This window comes from Oncorhynchus mykiss, chromosome 4 (genome assembly GCF_057628025.1).
Source record: "Oncorhynchus mykiss isolate SJ-2025 chromosome 4, ASM5762802v1, whole genome shotgun sequence".
Lineage (NCBI taxonomy): Eukaryota > Metazoa > Chordata > Actinopteri > Salmoniformes > Salmonidae > Oncorhynchus > Oncorhynchus mykiss.
The window spans coordinates 50,860,891-50,875,970 of record NC_143025.1 but is presented as its reverse complement, the minus strand read 5'-3'; the positions used below and the strand labels follow the sequence as shown (position 1 = coordinate 50,875,970).

The 15,080-nt window shown below is 37.7% G+C and overlaps 1 protein-coding gene across 7 annotated transcripts in view; it reads right to left on the bottom strand.

Moving 5' to 3' along the window:
- mcoln2 (mucolipin TRP cation channel 2) overlaps positions 1 to 15,080 on the bottom strand; it is a 73,414-nt gene that overhangs the window by 44,539 nt on the left and 13,795 nt on the right. For 6 of the 7 annotated variants that reach the window (XM_021599969.3, XM_090232248.1, XM_090232251.1 and 3 more), the window contains one exon: positions 12,360 to 12,472. In XM_021599969.3, the coding sequence (XP_021455644.1) occupies positions 12,360 to 12,472 (113 nt within the window). Of the gene's footprint in view, positions 1 to 10,616; positions 11,005 to 12,359; positions 12,473 to 15,080 lie in introns of those variants that run through there. The other variant, XM_090232250.1, reaches the window with a different exon arrangement.

The following is a 15,080-nucleotide window of genomic DNA, read 5'->3' as shown; positions in this document are numbered from 1 at the left end:
TAGTTACTTTACCCCCATCTACATGTACAAATGACCTCGACTAACCTCTAATCTCGCACATTAACTCTGTACCGGTACCCCCTGTATATAACCTTGTTATTTTGTGTTACTTTTTATTGAATTCTTTTACTTTAGTATATTTAGTAAACATTTTCTTAACTCTATTTTTTTAACTGCATTGTTGGTTAAGGGCTTGTAAGGAAGCATTTTACAGTAAAGTCTACACCTGTTTGATTCAGTGCATGTGACAAATAATATTTCATTTGATTTTGATTTGATTTCACTCAAAGGGTCTTAATACTTATGTAAATGTGATATTTAAGTTTTTTTATATACATTTGCAAAAATGTCCAAACCAGTTTTTGCTTTGTCATTATGGGATATTGTGTGTAGATTGATGAGGGGAAATAACTATTTAATCCATTTTAGAATAAGCCTGTAACGTAATAAAATGTGGAAAAAGTCCAGGTGTCTGAATACTTTCCAAATGCACTGTACATAAGTATTCAGAACCTTTACTCAGTACTTTATTGAAGCACCTTTGGAAGCGATTACAGCCTCAAGTCTTCTTGGGTATGACGCTACAAGTTTGGTACACCTGTATCTTGGGAGTTTCTCAATTCTTCTCTGCAGATCATCTCAAGCTCTGTCAGGTTGGATGGGGAGCATCACTGCACAACTACTTTCCGGTCTCTCCAGAGATGTTCAATCGGGTTCAAGTCCGGGCTCTGGCTGGGCCACTCAAGGACATTCAGAGGCTTGTCCTGAAGCCACTTCTGCATTGTCTTGGCTGTGGGCTTAGGGTCATTGTCCTGTTGGAGGTGAACCTTCAACCCAGTCTGAGATCCTGAGCAGGTTTTCATCAAGGGTCTCTGTCCTTTGCGCCGTTCATCTTTCCCTCGATCCTGACTAGTCTCCCAGTCCCTGCCGCTGACAAACATCCCCACAGCATGCTGCTGCCACCATCATGCTTTACCGTAGAGATGGTGCCAGGTTTCCTCCAAACGTGACGCTTGGCATTCAGGCCAAAGAGTTCAATCTTGGTTTCATCTGACCACAGCATCTTGGTTCTCATGGTCTGAGAGTCCTTTTGGCAAACTCCAAGCCGGCTGTCATGTGCCTTTTACCGAGGAGTGGCTTCATCTGGCCAATCTACCATAAAGGCCTGATTGGTGGAGTGCTGCAGAGGTGGTTGTCCTTCTGGAAGGTTCTTTCATCTTGCGTCATGCCTACAATTTTTGGATTCTGAAATGCATCCACATTCATACTCATAACCAATGCCAACCCTCAATTATGTTACTTAGCTAGCTATTAAAACGTTGCACACTCTTGGCATTCTCTCAACCAGCTTCATGAGGTAGTCACATGGAATGCATTTCAATTAACAAGTGTGCCTTGTTAAAAGTTAATTTGTGGAATTTCTTTCCTTCTTAATGTGTTTGAGCCAATCAGTTTTGTTGTGACAAGGGTGGTGTACAGAATATAGCCCTATATGGTAAAAGACCATGTCCATATTGTGAAATAACAGCTCAAATAAGCAAAGATAAATTACAGTCCATCATTACATAAGACATGAAGGTAAGTCAAAGCAGAACATTTTAAGGACTTTTCAAGTTTATTTATTCAAGTTTATTCAAGTGAAGTCGCAAAAACCATCAAGCGCTGTGATGAAACTGGCTCTCATGAGGACCGCCACAGGAAAGGAAGCCCCAGAGTTACCTCTGCTGCAGAGGATAAGTTCATTAGAGTTAACTGCACCTCAGATTGCAGCCCAAATACATGTTTCACAGAGTTCAAGTAACAGACACTTCTCAACATCAACTGTTCAGAAGAATCAGGCCTTCATGGTTGAGTTGCTGCAAAGAAACCTCTACTGAAGGACACAAATAATAAGAAGAGACTTGCTTGCGCCAAGAAACATGAGCAATGGACATTAGACCAGTGAAATCTGTCCTTTGGTCTGATGAGTCCAAATTTGAGATTTTTGGCAACAGCTGTGTCTGCGAGATGCAGAGTAGGTGATGATCTCCGCATGTGTGATTCCCACCGTGAAGCATAGGGGAGGAGGTGTGATTGTGTGGGGGTGCTTTGCTGGTGAGACTGTCAGTGATTTATTTAGAATTCAAGGCACACTTAACCAGCATGGCAACTACAGCATTCTGCAGAGATAAGCAATCCCATCTGGTTTGCTCTTAGTGGGACAATCATTTGGTTTTCAATAGGATAATGACCCAACACCCCTTCAGGCTGAGTAAGGGCTATTTAAACAAGGAGAGTGATGAAGTGATGCATCAGATGACCTGACCTCCACAATCACCTGACCTCAACCCAATTGAGATTGTTTGGGATGAGTTGGACTGCAGAGTGAAGGAAAAGCAGCCAAGTGCACAGCATATGTGGGAACACCTTCAAGACGACCGGAGAAGCATTCCATGTGTAGAATAAAGAAAAAATAAAAATAAATAAGTAGTTGTCCAAACTTTTGACTGGTACTATAGGCAATGATACAATTGTCAGGATCTTAATATTTTGTATAGACGTGCAAATGTGCAAATGCCATTGAACGAGAGATGTGATTTATCGTATAATGTTTTTGACCCCATCCTGTTCATAATTATTGTTTCTTTAAAAAATATTGATTGTTTTTCATTTCATTTTATTAAAAACCAAGAGTGCGCAGCTGAACACTATGCTGGAAAACACTTGGTTTGTTAGTTTTGATTAAAACGAAACCGCTATTAATTAAATATGAATACCAAACGTGTTTTTGAGTGGTAGCTGGATGTACTACAGACACCTGTCATCGTCGTGGGAAAGACTCATTGTTATCTTTTCATAAAACAACTGGTTGCAGTAAAGAGCCAACCTGGATACTAAGGAGATCCTGAGGGAAATCGACAAGTACCAATAGCTTTACGCTATGGAGGAACAACATACTCTATCATGGAAAGATCTGACTACTTCACAAAATAACTTTAACCCCCCTAAAAAAGAAAAACAGATTCCTCTACAGACACGGACGATTTACTTATCGTAGAAGTACGGGACGGTGCTCTGGCTGGAATTCATGCAACACTTGAAAAGTTGTGTGGAAAGGTAGCAGGGCTGAGGGGGAGTTTGGTGTTTAACCAGAGTGGAATTCTCACGCTCCAAGGAGAGAACAATGTACTTACAGCCAAGGTAAAAATCCATGATTCCAACATGGATTGTCTACTCAGGGAAAACAGGGTGATAAAGGAGTCGCTACTAGACAAAGTCGTAGCATGCGTGAAAATCATATTTTTTCTGGTCTGGGATTCCTGAGGACGCATCCAATAATCCAGAGGGCACGATCAGAGAATTCATGCAATCCGCCTTGAAACTTCCTAGAGAGACTGTAAACAAGGTGGCTTTCCACCGAGCACACAGACTTGGAGCAGCAAGACCAAGGGTCCCCGACCAATCATCGCAAAAAGTGAACACTATCAACAAAAAGAGCTGATCAAAAGCAGAGGAAGGGAGCATAAAGGGACCAAATTCGGTCTCAATGACCAATTTCAAAGGGAGATAAACGAACGTCGTAAGAGACTGTATCTGGTACAAAGGGAGAAGGGTAAGCATGCCTTTCTCATTGTGGACAAACTCTTTATAGATGGACAGCTATTCGGAGACAGCTCCATAACACCATAGCTGTACTAAATTCTACAGGGACTTCAGGTTACGAAATAAATAAAGTATGGGAGCTGTAAAAATATCTAAAAACTATGAAGTGGATATGAACACACGTACTCAATTACATGCTTGCTTACATATACATACACACCTGATCTCGCTTTCTTCTCTTTCCCTTCTCTCCTCTCCCACATCTCTCAATTGTCGAGAACTGTTTTATAATTTAATATGTTTCTCGTTTGTCTATCTTTTTGATGTCTTTGTCTACATGTTTATATATGTTTACAACAAGCAAGGGGAAGATATCAGAATAGGGGCATTAGGGAATAATAATATTGTATGGAACACATTTGTAATGTAGTGAAGCCGTCTCTATAGTAATGCAAGGTCTCTTTCATGATCATGTGAAACGTCAATTGCTATGGAAATACTGGGATGTGTTTTTCAATGATGTTAAAGGCAATTTGGATGCAACGATATGGATTACAATTGTCATCTTGAATATTAAGAATACACGCACTACATGTTACACACATAGACACTCAACCATGCAAAGTGGCAGAGTTATTGTTTATTTGGACAGCAGACATTATAGTCTTACTCTTATACAGACATCGTACACACTCACTAAATCCCATCCAATATCATACACATCAACCTACTCAGATTTACTACACGCATAATAGCTTGTCTCAATTTTCTAACGTCTGTGGCATTGGCTCACAGGCAAACAGGCAAGGGAATAAAACAAATATTGCTAGAACCTATTTCTTGAATTCTAAATATCAGACATTTGAAAGCTCTAATTTTGACCGTCATAATACCTCTGATGGCAGTAATTTTACAAGCAATAATTATGGTCAATTTAGACTGAGAATAGTATCTAGTTATTGTAAGGGGTGAAATAAGTATAGCCAGTTATAATTGTAACGGTTTAGCAGATTATAAAAAAATATCCATCTTTACGTGGCTAAAAGAAAAGGAATATAACATATACTGTTTAAAGGAAACTGACTCTACATCCTGGTCTGGCAGAGTGCCACAGCCTCGGTCTGGCGCGCTCACGTGAAAGGTTCCACTTCATTTGTACAGACAAAGAAATTGTCCTTTTGGAACATTAATTATGTTTTATGTTAAAAGCATCCTAAAGATTGATTCCATACTTAGTTTGGCATGTTTCTATGGGCTGTAACGGAACTTTTTGAACTTTTCGTCCAACGTTTGGCGCGACCTGTACGCGCTTTTGGATTTGTTTACCAAACGCCCTAACAAAAGAAGATATTTGGACATAACTGATGGACATTATCGAACAAATCAAACATTTATGGTGGAACTGGGATTCCTGGGTGTGCAGTCTGATGAAGATCATCAAAGGTAAGTGAATATTTAAAATGCTATTACTGAGTAATGTTTACTACCCAATATGACGGGTATTGTCACAACTTCTGCAGAAGTCAATGCCTCTCCTTGTTCGGGCGGTTCTCTGCGGTCAGCGTCACTGGTCTTCTAGCCATCATTGATCCATTTTTAATTTTCCATTGGTTTTGTCTTGTCTTCCTACATATGGTTCCAATCCCATTCATTACATGTTGTGTATTTAACCCTCTGTTTCCCCTCATGTCCTTGTCAGAGATTGTTTATTTGTATATTCGTATATTATGTATTGGCGCGCGACGGGTTCTTGTACCCACTTTTATTTTCTCTTGTATTTTTGTCAAGTCTATTAAACGACATTACAGGAAGTCACTCTACAAACTATCACTGTGCCCTTAAGGAATTCACAAATTTTATAGACATGTTAGAAATAGTGGATATTTGGAGACTAAAAAACCCCTGACCTAGTGAGATACACATGGAGGAGACTTAATCAAGCTAGTCATCTTGACTACTTTGTCTCTTTCATCAAATATTTTTAAGTTTTAAAAGGAGACATGGACATTGGAAATGTAATCAAAGTTTACAGGAGGACAACTTATTTTTAACTATGACAAAATCATTTAACTGAATTTTTCCAGTATAATATAGGTTCAGCAAATCCCCTTATTGTTCGGGATACCTTTAAATGTACCTTCAGAGGTCATTCAATTCAATATTGATCAATAATAAAAAAGCAGTTTCTGTCTCAAGAGACAAGACTATCAAGGGAAATACATGAACAAATAGTAAAGGTAGATCGTAATAAAAATTATACTACTGAAATGAAAAATAAGTTAGAGGAAAAAAAAAAATTATTCAAGAATTATCTAATGTAATCTATTACAAAAATAAAGCAAACTGAATGGAATATGGAGAAAAATGTACAAAATTCTTCCTGAATCTCCAATACAGGAACGCTAACAAAAATAATTTGCAGAATCTCGTTACTGAAGATGGAGTCATCTATGATTCTCCAAATTATATTTTAAAAGAGGAAGCTAAATATTTTAGGCAGATGCTATTTTCCATCTCATCCTCTCCCACTGAATGAAGATTACTGTAAGGAATTATTTCCAAATAATAGAAATAATAGCATTCAATAATAGTATTGAGCAGCTTGGATGAATAAGTTGCCCAAAGTAAACGGCCTGCTCCTCAGTCTCAATTATTATATATGCATATTAATATTAGTATTGGATTGAAAACACTCTAACATTTCTAAAACTGTTTGAATGATGTCTGTGAGTATAACAGAACTCATATGGCAGGCAAAATCCTGAGGAGAAATCAAAACAGGAAGTGAGAAATCTGAGCTTGGTATGTATTCACCAAGGTTCCAATTGAAATCCCCTTGGGATATTAATGATGTTGCACTTCCTAGGGCTTCCACTAGATGTCAAGCGTCTATAGAATTTTGAATGAGACTTCTACTGTGTTGTGGGACTGAATAAGAGCGGAATCTATCAGGTGACTGGCAGTCAGCCATTTTCTGATTACGTGCATTCCTCATGGTATCCACTTGCGTTCCATTGTTCACCAAGACACAAAGAGATACTCCAGTTGGAACTTTATAGAATCTACATGTTAAAAACATCCTAATGATTGATTCTGTACTTAGTTTGAAATGTTTCTTTAACCTGTAATATAAACTTTAGAAAGTTTTTGTCCGAAGTAACGCTGACCAGAATGAGCGTTTGGATATGTATACCAAACGCGCTAACTAAGGGAGGTATTTGGACATAAATATCGGACATTATCGAACAAAACAAACATTTATTGTGGACCTGGGATTCCTGGAGTGCTTTCTGATGAAGATCATCAAAGATCAGGGAATATTTATCGTGTAATTTCTTGGTATGTTGATGCCAACAGGGCGGCTATTGTGACTATTTTTCTGAGCGCCGTCTCAGATTATTGCATGGTTTGCTTATTCCGTAAAGTTTTTTTTTTAAATCAGACACAGCGGTTGCATTAAGACGAGGTATATCTATAATTCCATGTGTATAACTTGTATTATTATCTACATTTATGATGAGTATTTATGTTGAATGATGTGGCTATGCAAAATCACTGGATGTTTTTGGAACTAGTAATGTAACGCGCCTATGTCAACTCATATTTTGATAAATATGAACTTTATCAAACAAAACATACATGTATTGTGTAACATGAAGTCCTATGAGTGTCATCTGATGAACATCAAAGGTTAGTGATTAATTTTCTCTATTTGTGATTTTTGTGACTACTATCTTTGGCTGGAAAAAAATGGTTGTGTTTATTGTCGTTTGGTGGTGACCTAACATAATCGTTTGTGGTGCTTTTGCTGTAAAGCATATTTGAAATCGGATACTATGGTGGGATTAACAACAAGATAGCCATTAAAATTGTATAAAATACATGTATGTTTGAGGAATTTTAATTATGAGATTTTTGATGCTTTGAATTTCGCGCCCTGCACTTCCACTGGCTGTTGTCATATCAATCCCTTTAACGGGACTGCAGACATAAGAAGTTTTAACTTCTTATTCTTAACTTCTTATGGTATAGGGGACGCTTGCGTCCCACTTGGCCAAAAGCCAGAGAAAATGCAGCGCGGCAAATTCAAATAAAATTATATAAAAATCAAACTTTCATTAAATCACACATGTAAGATTCTAAATTAAAGCTACACTAGTTGTGAATCCAGCCAACATGTCAGATTTTAAAAAGGCTTTTCGGCGAAAGCATAAGAAGCTATTATCTGATGATAGCACAACAGTAAACAAAGAGAGTAGCATATTTCAACCCTGCAGGCGCTACACAAAATGTAGAAATAAAATATAAAACATGCCTTTTCTTTGACGAGCTTCTTTTGTTGGCACTCCAATATGTCCCATAAACATCACAATTGGTCCTTTTGTTCGATTAATTCCATCCATATATATCCAAAATGTCCATTTATTTGGCACGTTTGATCCAGAACAAAACAGCTTCCAAATTGCGCAACGTCACCACAAAATATCTCAAAAGTTGCCTGTAAACTTTGCCAAAACATTTCAAACTGCTTTTGTAATACAACTTTAGGTATTTTTAAACGTTAATAATTGATCAAATTGAAGACGGGTCTATCTGTGTTCAATACAGGAAGACAACAAACCACTCTCAACAGCTTCACCCATTTCCTAGATGGCTGTACTTCTTCATTGCACAAAGGAATAACCTCAACCAAATTCCAAAGACTGGTGACATCCAGTGGAAGCGGTAGGAACTGAAAACAAGTGCCTAAGAAATATCGTTTCCCAATGAGAACCCACTATACAGACAGAGACCTCAAAAAATTATTTTTTGAATGGTTAGTCTTCGGGGTTTTGCCTGCTACATAAGTTCCGTTATACTCACAGACATGATTCAATAATCATGTCACTACTAATAATATGCATATCTTATATTATTGGCATGAGTAGCAGGAAGTTGAAATTGGGCACACTATTTATCCAAAAGTGAAAATGCTGCCCCCCATACCTTAAGAAGTTAACCGATGTACACAAAGATCACTGCAAAGGCCACATTACAGAGGAAGAACTTTGAGGCTATTAAATCCTTTCAGTCTGGAAAATCCCCAGGGCTCGATGGCATACCGGTAGAGGTATATCAAGCCTTTATTGATATACTTCAAGCTCCATTGTTAGATTGTTTTAACTACTCCTATAGAAATTGTAGTCTGTCAGGTACTCAGCAGGAAGTTCTGATTTCTCTATTGTTAAAACAAGACCCAGATGGCAAATATAAAGATCTAGTCTATCTAAAAAACTGGAGGCCCCTTACACTTCAATGTTGTGATGCAAAAATACTAGTGAAATACATAGGAAAAAGGGTTTTACAAGGTATTGTTCATCCTTATCAGACAGGTTTTTTACATGGACGATACATTGGAGATAATATATGACAACTAATAGAAATAATAGAACATTATGAAACATCTAAAAGAAGCCATGCATTTATAGCAGTTTATAGCAGGCATTTGATTAAGACTGGATTTTATTTATAAACACCAGGATTTTTTAAACTTCCGTGATTCTCTTATAAAATGGATAAAAAATAATGTATATCAACCCCAGGTGTAAAATAGTAAATAACGGCTACTACTCAGAGAGTCTGAATTGTTAAGAGGAGTTAAACAATGGTGTCCACTGTCACCATATCTTTTCGCTATGGCCATCGAAATGCTAGCTATTAAAATCAGATCCAATAACAATATTAGAGGATTAAAAATCCAATGCTTAAAAACAAAGGTGTCCATGTATGCCGATGACTCAAGTTTTATATTAAGTCCGCAAGCTAGATCCCTGCAATGTCTCTCATTGAAGATCTAGATTACTTTTTTGTACTATCTGGTCTAAAACCTAATTATGATTCAGTGTACAATGTTACTTATTGGATCTATAAAAAATAAAACTTTTACATTACCCTGCAGTTTACCTATAAAAAGGGCTGATGGTGAAGTAGACATACTTGGTATTCATATCTCAAAATATATAAATAAGCTCTCCACAATGAATTTCAATAGAAATCGTGTAAAAATTGACAAGATCCTGCAACCATGGAGGTAAATGCCTGTCTATTTATGAAAAATTGCCCTGGTTTACTCATTTACTTATGGTGCTGCCTATTCCTGATTCATTTTTGAAATCATATGAGCAAAACAAATTTAGCTTTATCTGGGATGCTAAACCAGACAATCAATATAAATATAAATAAAATGAATTGGGTGGGTTGAGATTATTAAATATAAAGCACTAATCCTCTAAAAGCTTAATGTATTCAAACGTTTTACTTGAACCCTAAATAGTTCTCAAGTAGATTACTACATCCATTGTTTTAAAAATGGCCTTTTTGCTTTTGTGCTGATTGCCATGTCTCATTTTCTATTAATTGAAAATGATACTTTTTCAAAGTATCTCTCTTTTTCAAACAAACTTTGCAGAGTTGGCTACAATTTCAATTTCATCCCCCTGAAAAGATAGAACAAATATTACAACAAATATTATGGCTGAACTCAAATGTGCTGATAAAAAAACTGTATTTATGGGAAAGATGTTTGAAAAGGGTATTTTGTTCTTAAATTATTTTGCAAATTGGAATAGAAGAGTTAATAGTTATATTTATGTCCCTCATGGAGTTATCAGAATTGTATGGGAAGATCTGCTCAATCCTAGAGTACAACCAATTGATTACAGCATTACCCCAAAAATGGAGGTGGCAGCGGGAAGAGGTAGGGAACTTGTCTGTCTGCCCAATATAAAGGATCAAAACTGGCGGAATAATAAAAATAGCATAAATAGGAAAGTATACCAGTTTCATTTGAGGACCAGCATGTTGACAACTGTGCCATACAGATTGCAAAATAGTTGAAGAGATTTTTGATGTACCGATTCCATGGTTCAGGGTGTATGAGTTGATATATAAAACTACGCAAGATTCAAGTGCTTTTCAGCTAAAATTATTATAGAATTCTTGCCACCAACAAAATGTTGAAAATTTAGGGCATAAAATCATCAAAGCTCTGCAGATTTTGTTGTGAGGATACAGAATCAATAGATTATTTATTTTGGTATTGCCCTCAGGTAGCCTGTTTCTGGTCTCAGGTTCTGGAATGGCTGAAAATGACCCTAAAATTTACCCTCTAAAATTGACCCTAGAAATAGTACTGTTAGGAGATCTGGAGAACTCGGGTCAGTCAATTACTAATACTCTTAGTAAAAGTATTTATCTTCAACTCGCAATCTGTGGATTCTATTCGATTAGATAGATTGGAATTGTACGTTAAACATCACAGTATAGATGAAAGATATAGGTTGCATAGAAATCCATAGAGGGTGACCAGCAGAGATGGGTGGGATGGGCCGAGGGAAGCTGAGGGTTGGGATGTGTAATTGGAGATAAGTGGGAGTGGAAATGCTGTGTGGGAGATAGAATGATGGTCAAAGATGAGGCTGTTGCCGTGCAGGTTTTTGTACACATGCATAGACATACACACTCATTCAAATACACGCATACACAGACACACACACACACACGTAATAGTGCCAGACATGCACTCCAACATATACAGTTGGCATTGCTGTTATGATTTTAGTTGTCCTTGATGTCCTGTGTTTTTTTTGCGCTGTTGTTTGCTGTTTCTTGTCTTTTTCTTTTTTCTCTTTAGTTCATTTTCTTGGTTGTTGGTGCATTGAGGGGTTCTCGGGGATGGGGAATGTAATTATTATAATTTTTTTCTTATTTGTTTTGGTGGTAGGGACTGTGGGAGTGGTCTCGGATGGTTGAGGAACAGCTATAGGGAGACCGTGGGGGGATCTTAGAGGGTTCAGGTTCACGTTTCTTGGCCTGGTGGGAGATATGTCAATGTGCCCTTGAGCAGGGCATTGACCCTGGATGCTTCTGTGTGTTTCTCTGAATGGGAGTCTGTTGGATGACTGGTGTGGTGTAGTTGTTGAGCGGCTTCATTGCAAGTATATTGTAAGTTTGGGATATTCAATAAAAATAAATAAAAAAGAAGATATAATTGCATAGCCTCCGTTCCCTTCAATGAAGGTTGTTTGTGGGGCATGTAACTGTATTTAGACATAGCCTATTTAAAACAAGTCTTGTTTCATTTTGAGCAGAATTATTCAATCTTAAAGCCTTATCAATAGTGAATTTAATCTTGCTTATTGACAATGTTTGGCATGTCCATGGCTCAGCCATAATGCAATTTACAGTAGGCCTAGCACCTATCAGTGTGAATGCTAGGTTTAACTATATATTTCCATATTGAATCCATGCAATTAGGCTTCTTACAATGTGGACTGCAAACATGTTCAACACATTAAGTGAAGATAGGACTGGCCTACATATATTTTGTTATTTTGTTTCTGTAGGCTATTTAACAAACTAGGCCATAATGGAATATTGTAATTGGAGTTGATTACAACACAATATATAAGACTGTAAATACTCAACTTGAAGCAACCACATATTTAGCCATGGAGCACATTCTTATTGGCCAGTGAGGGGTCAAGCTCCAGAACACCTACAACTTGGCTTTTGAGCCAAAAGGGATCCCTCTAAATGGAGATAAATATTGTCCAGAAATGACATCGCACCCATGAGCAAAGCATATATTGTTTTAGCTAAAACACGAGTTGGGTTTTATGAGACAAGAAATTCACATCATACATGTGTATTAACCATACAGCCAACATTGACCTTTCAAGCCGAAATGTGATGTATATAATTAGCAACTAAACTTCCATAATGTATCATTAACTGACCTGCAGTAATTTGACTGCCAGAACGATGGAGCGTGTGCATAGCACGGCCGAGGTCAGGCAAACCAGTATGACAAAGCCATCAAACACCAGAAGGTAGTGTGTGTTCTTCTGAGCTGAAACAGATAAAGACACATGGGTTACAAAACTCTTCCCATGCTTCCAAGGCTTTGAGGCTTTTGACAGTGTCACAGTGTCAACATTGGAAGTCTTCAGTATTGGTTGTATAGAGAAGAAACATTTTGGTTGGATTTGGACTTATACGAGACCTAGTTCAAATAGAGTACAAAAGTCAAATTATACTCAAAAGTACATTTTACAGTAATTTAGCAAACACTCTAGAGCAACTTACCAACTTTCCTCTACTAGCAAAAGCTAGTAAGGCAGGCTAAACTAGAAAATTAAATTTCCTGAAGAAAATATGGTGTGCATGCTAGCTTGTGATGGATTGATTGATTGAATAGTCTTAAAATGTGGAAGTTGGTTTGGTGTTATAGTTGACAAAAGTTTTACAAAAAGTGTGAAGTTAGGATAGCCTGAACTTGTGAAAGTTGGTTTGATGTCTCAATCTTGAACAGTTCAAGAGTTACTGTCAGTGAGTAAGTGTATGCTATTAGCCTCTAAAAGTCTAAGCTGTTGGGTGGGGGGTTAACAAGCTAACATATGGAATTGTTTTAAGATAGTCATGCGATGGATCATTTAACTATTTGATTTAGAATTTTAGGACACCTTTAGGTATACATTTTATTAATGTATGCAATTATAGTTGATAAATTGTATAAGAATTTGAATTTAGGATAGCCTGAATATGTGACGGTTGGGTTTTTGGCTCTACAGTAGCTTAAACAGTTCAAGAGTTCCTATAGAGGAGTTATTTATGCAAATGCATGTACATTTGTGTTTTTTGTTGCTGTAAACATTTAAGTATTTGAAGTTAGGATAGCCTGAACATGTGGAATTTTGTTTGGTGCCTATACTGTAGCTTGAACTTTTCAATAATTATTGTTTGTAGTTTCTTTATGCAAATTCATGCAATTTTATATAGTTATAGTTTATAAAAGGTGGTTTAAGATTTACGGTTGGTGATGTATTTTAAGAAAATGTGTATAATTATAGTTGATAAAAGTTAAATAACTTGAAATTAGGATAGCCTGAAAATGATAAAGTTGGTTTGGTGTATCTAGCTAAACGGTTCAATAGTTACTGTTAGCGAGTTATGTTATGCCAACATATGTATACTCAACAAAAATATAAACGCAACATTGACATTTTTTAAAGATTTTACTGAGTTACAGTTCATATAAGGAAATCAGTGGATTTAAATGAACTCATTATGCCATGATTTATCATTTGACTGGGCAGGAGTGCAGCCATGGGTGGGCCATGGGAGGCATAGGCGCAGCCAATCAGAATGATTTTTTTCCCACAGAAAAGGGGCTTTATTATAGACAGAAATAGTCCAACTCAAACATCTTGGCTAAGAAGAAATGCTCACTAAACAAATTTGTTCAGAATATTTGAGAGAAATAAGCTTTTTTTTCGTATGGAACATTTCTGGGATTTTTTATTTCAGCTCATGAAACATGGGACCAACACTTTACATGTTGCTTTTACATTTTTGTTCAGTGTAGTTATAACAGCCTCCACTCTTCTGGGAAGACTTTCCACTAACTGAAGGAACCTTGCAGAGAGGACTTTCTTCCATTCAGCCACAAGAGCATTAGTGAGGTCGGGCTCTGGTGATTAGGCCTGGCTCGGAAGTTGGTGTTCCAATTAATCTCAAAGGCGTTCAATGGGGTTAAGGTCAGGGCTCTGTGCAGGCCAGTCAAGTTCTTCCACACCGATCTCAGCAAACCATTTTTGTATGGACCTCGCTTTGTGCACGGGGGCATTGTCATGCTGAAACAGGAAAGGGCCTTCCCAAAACTGTTTCCACAAAGTTGGAAGCGCAGAATCGTCTAGAATGCCATTGTATGCTGTAGCGTGATGTCCCTTCGCTGGAACTAAGGGGCCCAGCCCGAACCATGAAAAACCACCCCATTCCTCCTCCACCAAACTTTACCGTTGGCACTATGAATACGGGCAAGTATTCTCAGCTGTCCCGAGTCCACCTGGTCGTGCTGCTGCTCCAGTTTCAACTGTCCACAGTCCAATGGGGGTTAGCTTTACACATCTCCAGCCGACGCTTGTCGGCATTGCGTATGGTGATCTTGGAAACCCATTTAATGAAGCTCCCAATTAACATTTATTTTGCTGACGTTGCTTCCAGAGGTTGTGAGTGTTGAAACCGAGGACAGATGTTTTTTCTGCACTACGTATTCAGGACTCGGCGGTCCAAATCTGTGAGCTTGTGTGGCCTACCACTTCGCGGCTGAGCTGTTGTTGCTCCTAGATGTTTCCACCTCACAATAACAGCACTTACAGTTGACCGGGGCAGCTCTAGCAGGGCAGAAAGTCACTCAGGTCTTCAATAAGGCCATTGTATTGCCAATGTTTGTATATGGAGATTGCATGGCTGGGTGGTCGATTTTATACACCTGCGAGCAACGAGTGTGGCTGAAATATACAAATCTACTCATTTGAAGGGGTGTCCACTTACTTTTGTATATATGGTGTAAGTCTATGGCACTTTTATTTCAATTGAAATGTATTGTGACTTCATTTAAATATTGCTGTCAAAAATAAGTTGGGTCGGTCTGCACATTTGGAAGTTGGTTTCATGTT